At 47.3% G+C, this 11,602-nt stretch overlaps 1 protein-coding gene across 4 annotated transcripts in view; it reads left to right on the top strand.

Annotated features, from left to right (window-relative positions):
• The window catches only part of Inpp5k (inositol polyphosphate-5-phosphatase K), a 25,690-nt gene that overhangs the window by 3,892 nt on the left and 10,196 nt on the right, over nt 1-11,602 (top strand). For 3 of the 4 annotated variants that reach the window (XM_023719913.1, XM_023719912.1, XM_023719911.1), the window contains exons 3-7: nt 61-169; nt 4,687-4,803; nt 5,117-5,292; nt 6,791-6,902; nt 7,423-7,532. In XM_023719913.1, the coding sequence (XP_023575681.1) occupies nt 61-169; nt 4,687-4,803; nt 5,117-5,292; nt 6,791-6,902; nt 7,423-7,532 (624 nt within the window). The remainder of the gene's footprint in view (nt 1-60; nt 170-4,686; nt 4,804-5,116; nt 5,293-6,790; nt 6,903-7,422; nt 7,533-11,602) is intronic. The other variant, XM_023719914.1, reaches the window with a different exon arrangement.

Consider the following 11,602-nt stretch of genomic DNA (forward strand, 5'->3'; position numbering starts at 1 on the left):
AAAAAAAAAAAAAAAAAAAAAAATTAAATATGGTATCTTCCTCTGACCTGGAATGGTCAGTTTGCAGGAAATGAACTCTGGGATCATAAGCCTGCTTTCTGACACTGCCTTTGAAGACCCGTGGAGCAGCTTCCTCATGGATGTGCTTTCCCCTCTGAGCTTCATCAAGGTAACTTACAAATTCATGAGGGATGAAAACAGTCTCACCTCCACTGATACCCGTTGTTTGGTCTGATGTGTTCCTCCCACTCCAGCTCACTCAGCCGTTCATGCTGTTTACTGTCTCTGGCCCCCTGGGACTCTTGCCAACCTTGTGCCTTTCCAAGATGCCTAAATCCAAGCTAGGACTCTAGGGATTAGTTTCAAGCCTATTTGTCACCTTGGGTAAAATTCTAGTAACAGGTTCAGCCAAGATTAACACCACAGTGCCTACCTCTGCCTCCCACTCTAGTTCCTACTCATTGCCCAACCTGAAATCTCTGAATATGATAATTGCTGCCATTTATAAAATGCTTATTTGGTATTGAAGGTTAAAAATACTTTATCTTCTCTCATGCATTGGAGGCTGAACCGAAGGCCTTGTGTATGCTGGACAAGTATTCTGCTGAGGTTCATCTCCAGCCCTTTTTTATTTTTGTATTTTTAGGGAAGGGTCTATAAGGTATTCAGGATCTCACTACTAGATCAGACTTGTAGTGATTCTCCTGTTTACAGCCTCCCAAGAGCTGGGATTACAGGTGCGTGCCACCTTGCCCAGTCTCAATTGCTGTCTCAGTGTGCCCAGGGGGTGGGGCTGGAGCTGGAGCCTGCACAGCAGGCCCAGGAATCAAATCCCCAGGCCGCTTTAATTCACTGAGATATTTGGCCGGCCCTTTTTTTTAGATTTTATTTTGAAGCAGTTTTGCTAAATTGCCCAGACTGTCCTTGAATTTGTGACCCTTCTACCTCAGTCATACATAAACTTCTCGCATATATTATTTCAAAGTCTTAATCACTCTTGACATGGAGGTATATTACAGATAAAATTAAGTTTCAGAAATCACAGGCTATTTGGTATTTGCATCTAGGTCTTTCAAATTTTATAGGCCATGTTCTAAATTAATGTATGTCTTTGCTACACTAATGAGCTATAAGGCTTAGAGATATCGCATATCTAATCTGATATCAGAGGATATCTGATCATAGAGGACTTGCAAGTCAAATCTCTAGAGTTCAAGTGGTTAGGAAAGGGGAGAGATAGGGAGCCAGAAGGGTAGTGCACACTTGTAATCCCAGCACTTGGGATGCTGAGGCAGGATTGTGAATTGAAGGCCAACCTGGGAGTTCTAGGCTAGCCTTAGAACAGACCATGTCTCAAAAGGTAAAGAAGAAAAAAAATCAGCTGAGTATGATAGTGCATGCCATAATCCCAGCACTCAAGAGGCTGAGGCAGAAAGATCACCAGGAGTTCAAGGCCAGCTTGAACTAAATAGCAAGACCCTGTCTCAAAAAATCAAAAAAGAAAAGAAAAAATTAAACAGGTAGGTGTGGTATCAAACGCCTGCAATCTCAGCACTTGGAGGGGCTGAGGCATCAGGATTGTTGTGAGTTTAAGACAAGCCTGGACTACAAAGTGAGCTTAAGGCCAGCCTGACCTGTATAGTGAGACCCTATCTCAAAAAGACCAAAAGTGGGGGGAGGGAGTAGATGGAGGGAAAAGGTTCTTAATCGGAGCGACTAGATGGTAAAACTTTGATGAAACTTTAGACCTTAGTAGAATCAACAGAAGGCTCCAGATGGCTGGTCTTCTTATTTCTGCCTTGTACCTTATGGGTGAAATATGCTGCCATTCAAAGTACCTACTTTACAGCTTCTAGGAAATACCCACAATCTGTTTGTTTCCTCCCCAGGGTGACTGCTGTTCTTCATTCTATTGCCAGGGCCAGACAGGTGGCTGAGTAGTGCAATGCTGGCCGAGCATGCACAAAGCCCTAGGTTCAGTGCCCTGCACCTGGGTGGGCGGTTACCCCACCTTCTCTGAGGGTGCTGGAACAAGAACTGGGTGTCCTTGAAGGATACGAAAGAATATAAGGTTTAGTCCTTTTGCAGGGATGTTGCCACAATTTTGCAGCCAGACAGGGCTACTTAGTGAATTCAAAGCCAATCTTAACTGCATAGTAAGACTCTGTATAAAAAAAAAAAAAAGCAAATGTCCCACTGCACTACTGGGGGAAAAAAAAGATTCATCTTCCTTCTGAGGCCAGAGAATGCCAGGCTCTTATTTTTTTCCCAGTCAGTTCCAGGCCTCTCCCTGCAGACTTGGGACTACGCCACCTCTCTCACCACTCATTCCCTTCCCAAGGCATTCCCTTGTGCCTTGGCTGACTAGCAAGGGGTTGATAGGATGGAACTGAGCCTAGGAAACTAGCTCAGCCAGTGGTAGAGACACTACCCATTCCACCCATGAAGCTTCCCAAGGTTGAGTGGGCAGCCTAAGGGCCATATAGCAAAAGGGATGCTGCCCTTGCCCCACCTGAGAATTGAGGTTCACAGGCAGGCCCTGTTTATGGTCTACTTTTTGGGTAGGGATTTGCTGCTTACAGGCTGAGAAGCCTGGGCTGACCCCTTTTGCTATTTCAGGGCTTCCTACCACCTCCTGCCAGTTTCTTCTTTAGTATCTCCTGCTTCATTTCTCCCAACTGGAGTTTCCTCTAAAGTCTCCTGCTTTTCCACAACTCCAGCCTTTCTCCTCATCTGACTCTGTCACCTCTCAAGCCCATCCTCCTTGCCCCTCACGTACTTCTGTTCCTTTACAGAGTAGAATGGTTTTTATGGTAGAGCTCAGTGTCCTAAACTTGGTCTGTGAGTTAAGATTAAGATCAAATCTGTTGCTGAATGTTTATCAGATGCTGGCCCTTACTGTGGGAGTCAGTCCCTCATAGTTCAGCCTGAGTGGGGGTGGAGGGTGGTGTTGAAGACATATTTGTAGCATCCTCAGGCTTACCTCAGGTTCTAATGCTTCCCTCACTCAGTGCTGAGTTTGGGGTTCCCCCTGCTTGAGTCTTCCACTATGCTAAGGTTTCAAGCCTGTGAGATCAGGTTTCATAATTCCTGGAAGGCCCCAGTACACTCCCCACCCGGGGATTTCCTCCTTGGCCTCTGCACCTCCTGCTCCGGAAACAACTACTTGGATGGTGGGTGTAGGCAGCCTGAACCTAAGAGAGAGTCACTGGCTGCAGCCAGTTCCCACGCCGTCCCGGCAGCTGCAGATAGTGGCATTTCAGCAGTCTTAGAATAGTCCTACTGGTTAGTCTCCCTGAATCTCTGTCTCACACCTACAAAACAGTGACTCCACAGATGGTTGGTGAAAAGAGTAAATGAGATCCAAGTACTTTAGGACATGTTATTCTCCCAAACCTGCAAATATACATCCTTCCTATTCATTCTCAACCTAGTGCATTGCCTTCATGCTATGAAGCTACACATAATCTGTGGTTACTTGTGGGGTAATCTTTTTTCTTTTTTTTTACCGTTTTCTCACTAAACTAGAACATGTACAGAAAAAGAGTGCAGAAAGGAAGATAGCTCAGGGAATTAAAAGCACCTGCTTAGGCAGATCACAGTGGCCAGTTTGGTTCCTGGGCTTGCCTTGCTCGCCCTGCCTCCAGGACACGCTGATAAAACCATTGAGTCTGGGCATGATGGCACTTGCCTGTAATCTCAATGCTTGGGAGGCTGTAAACAGGAGGATCACGAGGAGTCTGATCTCTGTAGTAAGACCCTGTACACTCTGTAGACTTTGTACTAAATACATTAAAGGGGGGGGTGCAAGAGATGGCTTAGTGGAATAAGTGCTTCCTTGGTAAGCGCAAGGGCCTGAGTTCAATCTCTGGTTCTGAAAAAAAAAAAACCCTTCCAGATAGACAGTGGTGGGGGCCTGGCCCTAGCTCAGTTCTTTAAGTGGCTGCTTCCACAAAGCTGTCAACCTCAGGGTGCTGTAGTTCGATCCCCACAACACTCCAGCCAGCCAAACCACCCCTGAGGGTATTCGGAGCCAAAAAAAAAAAAGACAGTGGCATATGTCTGTATTCCCAGCTACTTGGGATACTGAGGCAGAAGGATTGCAGTTCTAAGGCCAGACTGGGCAACACAGTAAGGCCACATTTCAGAAAAAATAATTCTTAAACCAAAAAATACTCACTGTCAGTTCTTCCCAGCATCTGTGACATCGTATTGTTCCTGCTGTATTGAGGATACAATAGGCTGAAGTGCTTGCTGATGCCCAAGAGTCCCAGGGCAGCAGCAGTGAGAGGAGCACTGAGCATGTGCATGGCTAGGCCTGGAGAATTAGTGCCCCCACAGTAGCGGAGGGCCGGGCAGCCTCAGCTTCTCTCTCCTCTACCACCAAGCCCACCACTAAAAAGTGAAACCCATGTACCTGAGGGAAAGAAAGAAAAGGAGTAAAAGTGACCTTTACTCTGGGACACCGTAGTCCCTGGGGATAGGCACTTCTTGGGCCTTGGAGCTCTGGAGAGCACCTAGCATGAAGCCTGGCAGGGGTATACTTGGTGTGTGCAGTTCAGTGAATGTCTTTTTTATCTGGCACCAGGAATTCAACTCAAGACCTTGTGCTTGCCACGCAGGCACTTGTGCCACTGAGCTATATCCCTAGCCCAGTGAATGACTTTTGCCCTCATTCTCCTGCAGATCTCCCACATCCGAATGCAGGGACTCCTCTTAATAGTTTTTGCCAAGTACCAGCATTTGCCTTTCATCCAGATCCTCTCTACAAAATCTACCCCTACTGGTCTCTACGGGTACTGGGTAAGGACTGAGCTGTTCTGAGCCATGAGCTGGGAAAGGTGGGGAGCATTGAACTGAGCAAAAGTAAGGAAATTGAATGTTGGTACTCCAGGAAGGTCTGTACCTTGCATACTCCTTCTACCTCAGAGAGGGCTGGGTAGCCCTGAGACTCAGGCTGGGTGGACTGGGCTCTATACATGGACAGATTGCCTGAGGAAGCTGGGTGTGTGCTTGGGAGATTCTGCTGAGAATGAGACCGTCTCCCTCAGTCCTGGGGTGGGAAATGGTGCCAACCCAGAGTAGCATCCCATCCTTCTGTCCACTGTCCCTCTAGGGGAACAAAGGGGGAGTCAACATCTTCCTGAGACTTTATGGCTACTATATCAGCATCATCAACTGCCACCTGCCTCCCCACATGGCCAACAATGACCAGCGGCTGGAGCACTTTGACCGTATTCTGGAAATGCAGAATTTTCAGGGACATAATGTCCCCAACATCCTGGACCATGAGTGAGCCTGGAGCTGCAAACTATCACCCTGCCCTCTCTCCATGCCAACCCAGTCTCTGTTTCCCAGACAATCAGTAGTGCTTTCTCTCCCACCCTGTCCCTAACCCCTACCCTGATGTCATGTACTGACTCACCTGGATGTGCATGCCTGAGGTCCCTTTTCTTCTGCCTCTATGTCCTTGACTAGAAACACTGTACATTTCTAAACATCTGAGGTCAACAACCTTGTGTTAACCCAGGCATGGGAGCACACACCTGTAATGCCAGCTACTTGAGAAGCTGAGGCAGGAGGATCATAAAGTTGAGGCTTGCCTCTGCTACATAGCAAGATCCTGCCTTTAAAAAAAAAAGCAGGGGCCGGGGAGATGGCTCAGTAGGATAAACACTTGACTGGCAAACGCAAGGATCTGAGTTCAATCCCCAGTTCCACCAAAAAAAAAAAAAAAAACAATGAGCCGGGTGTGGTAGCATACACTTATAATCCCAGCACTTGGGAGGCTGCATGAGGATTGCTACAAGATTGAGGCTATACTGGGCTATATAGTGAGTTCAAGGGTAGCCTGTGTGTGAACTATGTAGTGAGACCTTGTCCCCCCCCAAAAAAAAAATACAGTACCAATGGACGCTTGATTTACTCAATTTATTCCCAAGGGCTGGTTGTAATTTATCAATTGAAGGCTCAGGTTGCTTCACACAACCTTCAAAGTCTCACTTCAGTATACAGGCAGATCTCTTTAGAGAAACACTGGGGGCTGGGGATATAGCTCAGTAGCATAAGTGCCTGCCCAGCAAGTGCAAGGTCCTGAGTTCAATCCGTGGTACCAAAAGAAAAAGAATGCAGAGAAACATTGGCCCAGAATTTCATAATTAACCCCATGCAGGAAAGGATGTCTTAATGTTCCTTCTGAAATTCGTTAAGGGTTAAATCTGTATTCAAGACTATCTAGAAGCACAAGTAGCTGGCATTCAGGTCATAACTCAAGACTTCAGTCATAAGTTAAAACTAAAGCTCGAGGTTCACTGTAAGCCCAGCACTTGAGAGGCTAAGACAGGAGAATCCCTTCAAGTTTGAGGCCAGCCTGGGTTACATAGTGAGTTAAAGGCCAGCCTGAACAACACAGTGAAGCTGTCTCAGAAAGCAGAAAACCTGAAGTTCCCTAGAGTCACTGGAAGGGTTGTTTCTCAGCCTCTGCTGGTGGCCAGTTGAGAGGGAGGAGGGAAAGGGGAAGGGTAGTGCCTGCTGTATTTTCCTTATGCCCCTTTGAGCAGGTCCCTTCAGCCTGACTGGTGCTGTTAGAGCAGTGAGATAGTCTTTCTCGACCCACGCATGTCCTCGTTACCATGTGATGCTCCCCTTGCATCTGTCTTCTTGCCTGCCCCCTTGAGCTTTCTACTCTCCAATAGCTCTGCTCTTAGGTTGAGCAAACCTGAGTTCCCATTGCTCCTCCCTTCTCTGAGCTCATCACAAACCCTCAGGCTGCCCTCCTTTCTTTCTAAAGCCTCATCCTCTGGTTTGGAGACATGAACTTTCGGATCGAGGACTTTGGGTTGCACTTTGTTCGAGAATGCATAAAAAATAAGTGCTACAGTGACCTCTGGGAGAAGGATCAGGTATCAAGCAAGGGGGGGTGGCATCCCCAAAGGGTACTGTGAGCTCACTGTGGTCCCTGTGAAGAGAGCAGAGGGCATCACTTGGGTTCCTTGGGGGCTGTTCTTTCCCTGTGAGTAGGGAGGGAGTCTGCAGGGCTGGGCTGGGGCAGTCCTGCCCATGCTTGCTCTTTCCCTGTGCTTTAGAGTAGAGAGCCAGAAGGGCTTTGGCCTGATGTGACCCCTCACTGCCCACCAGCCCCCTTGTTTCCTTGGCATCTTTGCCATCCCCACCCTTGTTTCTTGGAGAATGAAATGCCTTTTTGGGACCCTGGCCATTCAAAGCATGTTCCCTGTGATCTAAAGACTGGGAAGTGGCAGGCTGTTGCCTCCTCTGGGCCTGGGGGTGGGTGGGTCACGTTTCCAAGATTCAGGTTTATCAGGCAAGGATAGGGGTACGAGGGAGCTGTTGGGACAATGAGAAGATAGGAGTGTGTTCTAGTTTGGGACTGTGGAGAAATAGGGACTCTGCCTTTATCTACAGCTCAACATTGCCAAGAGACATGACCCACTGCTCCGGGAGTTCCGGGAGGGTCCCCTGCTCTTTTCACCCACCTACAAGTTTGATAAGAACTCCAGCAACTATGACACCAGGTGAGAAGGAAATGGGTGCCCAGGAGGCCCAAGAAGTTGAATTATCTAGAACTAGTGGCTATGGGAGCTGCTGCGGAACAGAAGTGTAGGAGAAGCAAGACTAGATCTAGCCATCACCTCTCTTTCCTGAGTGGCACCTCCTGCCCACTGTATGAAGTGCTGACTAGTGTCCCAGATTGTCCCCAGAGCACAGGGGAATGGAGTGGTATGGGTCAGGGAGGGGATGGCAAGGGCTGGAGGAGAGGATGGAGGTGGCAGGATCTTCTGATCCCCAGATAGAGGGCAGAAATCTGGGCTCTGTGATCACTGGAATTGTGTACCCCTGAGCCTCCAAGGTTTTTGTTTGTTTTGGTGGAACCGGGGATTGAACTCAGGCCCTTGTGCTTGCCAGGGAAGCGCTTATTCTACTGAGCCATCATCTCCCAGATGGCCCCTGGAGCCCCCAAATTGGAAGCCTATCTGAGCAACATAGTAAGACCCTGTCTCAAACAACCAACAAAACAAAATCAGAGACATTGTATCCATTGCCATGCTGCGCCTCTTCATCTTGGACAAGGTGTTTAAATCTCAGTTTTGCCATACATAAAATGGGGATGATAATATACGCTTCATGGGGTGAAGAGTAAATTGAGACCTTGAATATCATTAGTCCATTGCTTGGCACCCAGTAAGCATGAGTAATAACTGCAGTTAGTTTTAGTTTCATCTCCTTCATTGGTAGATTTGTTGGAGAATGGGTTTGTTTGGTTATTTTGTTTTATGAGACAGGGTCTTGCTACTTAGTTCAGGCTAGCCTGAAGCTCACAGTGATCCTTCTGCCTCTGCCTCCTGAGTACTAAGATTACAGTGCGTGTACAATGCCTGGATGTCTGGTGGTAGTTTTACTGAAAAAATTTCTAAGAAGCTGAGGAAAGAGACTAAGGGTTAAAAGTGGTTCTGGCCATGGGTCCCTGACCCAATATAAGGCATGGACACTAGTCTCTCCTATGAAAAGAACCTCTTACATTTTGGGGAGTTCCTAATTTTGTCTAGATGAGCTTCTTCATTCTTCCTGGCAAGACTGCCTTATGAAAGAGGTGGGAAATGCCTACGGGTGTCTTCACAGCAGGCCAGGGCAGAAGGCTGAGCTGTAGGCTTGTTTCTATCTAGAAGGAGTATGCCAGGCCCAAAATGTGCTCGCCAAGGAAAGACAGAGAGGAGAGCCATTTCAGGAGTATGGAACAAGATGGGGTGGGGCCATGGCCAAGGCTGACCATACAAGCAGATGCGGTGAACACTGGTGACAGAGCAGACAGAAAAGGAGGCAAGATGGCAGGCCCTGGCCATAGCTACAGCAAGACTGCCTGTGTCTGCAGCCATCCATTGGAAAGGAGAGCTGTAAGGCTTCAATGAACTGACTGGGTCCTTGGAGGCTGGAACCTCTACCACTGAATGCAGAGTCAATTGTGCCTGGCATGTGCAAGGCCCTGGGTTCAATCCCCAGGACTACTCAAAAGGGAGTGGGCACAAAAAGTGAAAGGAGAACCCACTTGCCATGTGGTCAGGGTACAATTTGGAGACTGCCAGCAGACTGTAATTGCTTGAAGCAGCTGGGTATGGGCTGGAGCTGGCAGGGTCTGACAGAGTAGATAGGCCCACAGATAGTTCAGGCTCAGGTAGCTCAACCAGTGGTGAGCTGGGATCCAGACCCAGCTGGACTCTGTAGTGCTTTCCTCAGAATTGGCAGTTAATAGCCAGGGGTGTAGTTCAGTGTAGAGTGCACACTTAGCATATGTGAGGTCCTGGACTTGATCCCCAGCAATGGAAGAAAAACAAAAAAGGTGCACAGTCAGTTTTGCCAGCAGCAGGAAAACAGCAAGTATCTACTCTGGAAGAGATTGGTACTTATTCTATGTAAGAGCTCATGGTGATTGACATTATTGATCACTTAGCATGTACCTGGAATTGTGCAAAAGGCTGTGCATCATTTCACTTGATTCTTTTTTTTTTTTTTTTTCTTCTGTATTTTAGGGCAGAATCTACAGGGTGTTCAAGGTCTCACTACATAGATTGGACTCATAGTGATTCTCCTGTTTATAGCCTCCCAAGTGCTGGGATTACAGGCACATACCACCATGTCCGTCTCAATCGCCGCTGTCCCAGTGAGCCCCAGGGGTAGGGTCGGCATGGCTACTCTCTGTCTAAGCAGGCGCTTTAGTCTGCTGAGCTATTAGGCCGGACCTTCACTTGATTCTTAACATATCTACCTTGTTACTGACTTGTGTAAATAAGGATTATGAGTCTCAGGGATTATCTAAACCAGGTAGTAGCAGACTTAGTGTTGGAGCAAGAATTTGAACCCAGGTTCTTCTGACTCCAGACCCATGAGCTTTCACTACTCCTTCCCCTTGCCTGAAAATGAGAATGAGGGACTGTCTTGAGTAGGAATAGGGGACATCATAACTAAAGTATTCCTGCTTGTAGAGGCAGCTGGCAGCTGACCTAGAAAATAGAGACATCATTATAATCAAAACTGTTAATCCCTCCTGAAAGCCCCATTCAGACATCATCTCTCCCAGGAAGCCTTCCTCAGTCCCTCCCTTGACTCACCAAGTTCCTCTCCTACCCTGTGCTGCCACCAAGCCTTGCACACATCCTGTTTCACTGGTGTTTGTAAGATTCAGGGTGACCTTCTGGGTGTACTGTGAATGTCCAGAGGGCAGGAATTGGACCGTCCCTCATATGAAGACAGTGTCTGGCATGTGTTTAAATTGGGAGCTTAAGAGGACAAAAGGAAAAGTCATGGTATTTAAACCAGTCTAATGCAGGGATCCACCCATTGCAGCGAAATACAAATAAATACTGTTGAGCTGAGGAGAAGAGGTTTCCAGAACACTATATAAGTGCCAAAAGGGGCTAGCAGCTAAAGTGCGAAGGAGTAGATCAGATTCTTCAAGGAGAATATCTTTTTTTTTTTTTTTTTTTTTTAACTTTATTTTTTTTTAATTTTTATTTATTTGAGAGAGAGAGAGAGTGTGTGTGTGTGGCCAGCTCAGCCCACCAGGGGGCGGGGCTGGCTGGCATGTGGTGCTGGGGGATTGAACCGCGGTCCCTGATGCTTTGCCAAGCTTGTTCTAAGTAGGTGCCTTAGACCACTGAGCCATCTCTCCAGCCCCAGAATATCTTTTTTGTTTTGTGCTGAGGATTAAACCCAGGGCCACATGTATCATAGGCAAGTGCTTTATTGGTGAGCTGTACCCTACCTACCAAGGAAAGTATCAAGGAGGAAACAGAGTTGAGAGAAAGAAGAGGAGCAGGCATTCCAGTTAGCACCACTGACTGGCGACACCTTGAGTGGAGTCTGACCCACTAGGGTCCCTGACCTGTCTGGTTGTACCAAGTGACTAGGGTTATTTGTGTGCAGCTTTGACCTGCCATTGCAGTACCCCTGAAACAAAATGTAATGAGAAACGAGGTCAGCTCCATTACAGGGGCGGATGGAAGGACTAAAGGTAGGGAGGAAAATCCTGTTAGTGTCAGAGATTGCATTGGGGTTTGGATTTAATCAGTATTATGACACAGATGACCCTTCATAGACAATGAATAGAAGATATAATCAAATCTACTCAAGACTTTTAAGTGCCTGATAGGTTAACTGTGGCCCAGGATTCAATGAAACACTTTAAAGCCTTCTACAAGGAGCTAAAGAGAAAAGTGCTTTTGGACCCAGAAATTGAACACGTCATGGTCCAGGAGGTGAGACTTTTTTTTGGCTGGCTCAGGCTGCCTTAAGGGTGGATCTGGTGTGGCATGTAGTGCTAGGAATCAAACTATAGTCCCTTGGCCCTGACTGATTTTGGTAACGAAGGTGCTTTAGACAACTGAGCTAACCTGCCAGCCCCAGAAGGTGAGACTCAACAGAATCTTACAGAGTTTAGCCAGATATGGTATCACACGCCTGTGATCCCAGCACTCAGGAGGCTGTGGCAGGAAGATCACCATAAGTTTGAGACCAGCCTGGTCTATAGTAAGACTCTGTCTCAGATAGATAGATAGATAGATAGATAGATAGATAGATAGATAGATAGATA

Source organism: Octodon degus, unplaced genomic scaffold (assembly GCF_000260255.1).
Source record: "Octodon degus isolate 3935 unplaced genomic scaffold, OctDeg1.0 scaffold00072, whole genome shotgun sequence".
Taxonomy (NCBI): Eukaryota; Metazoa; Chordata; class Mammalia; order Rodentia; family Octodontidae; genus Octodon; species Octodon degus.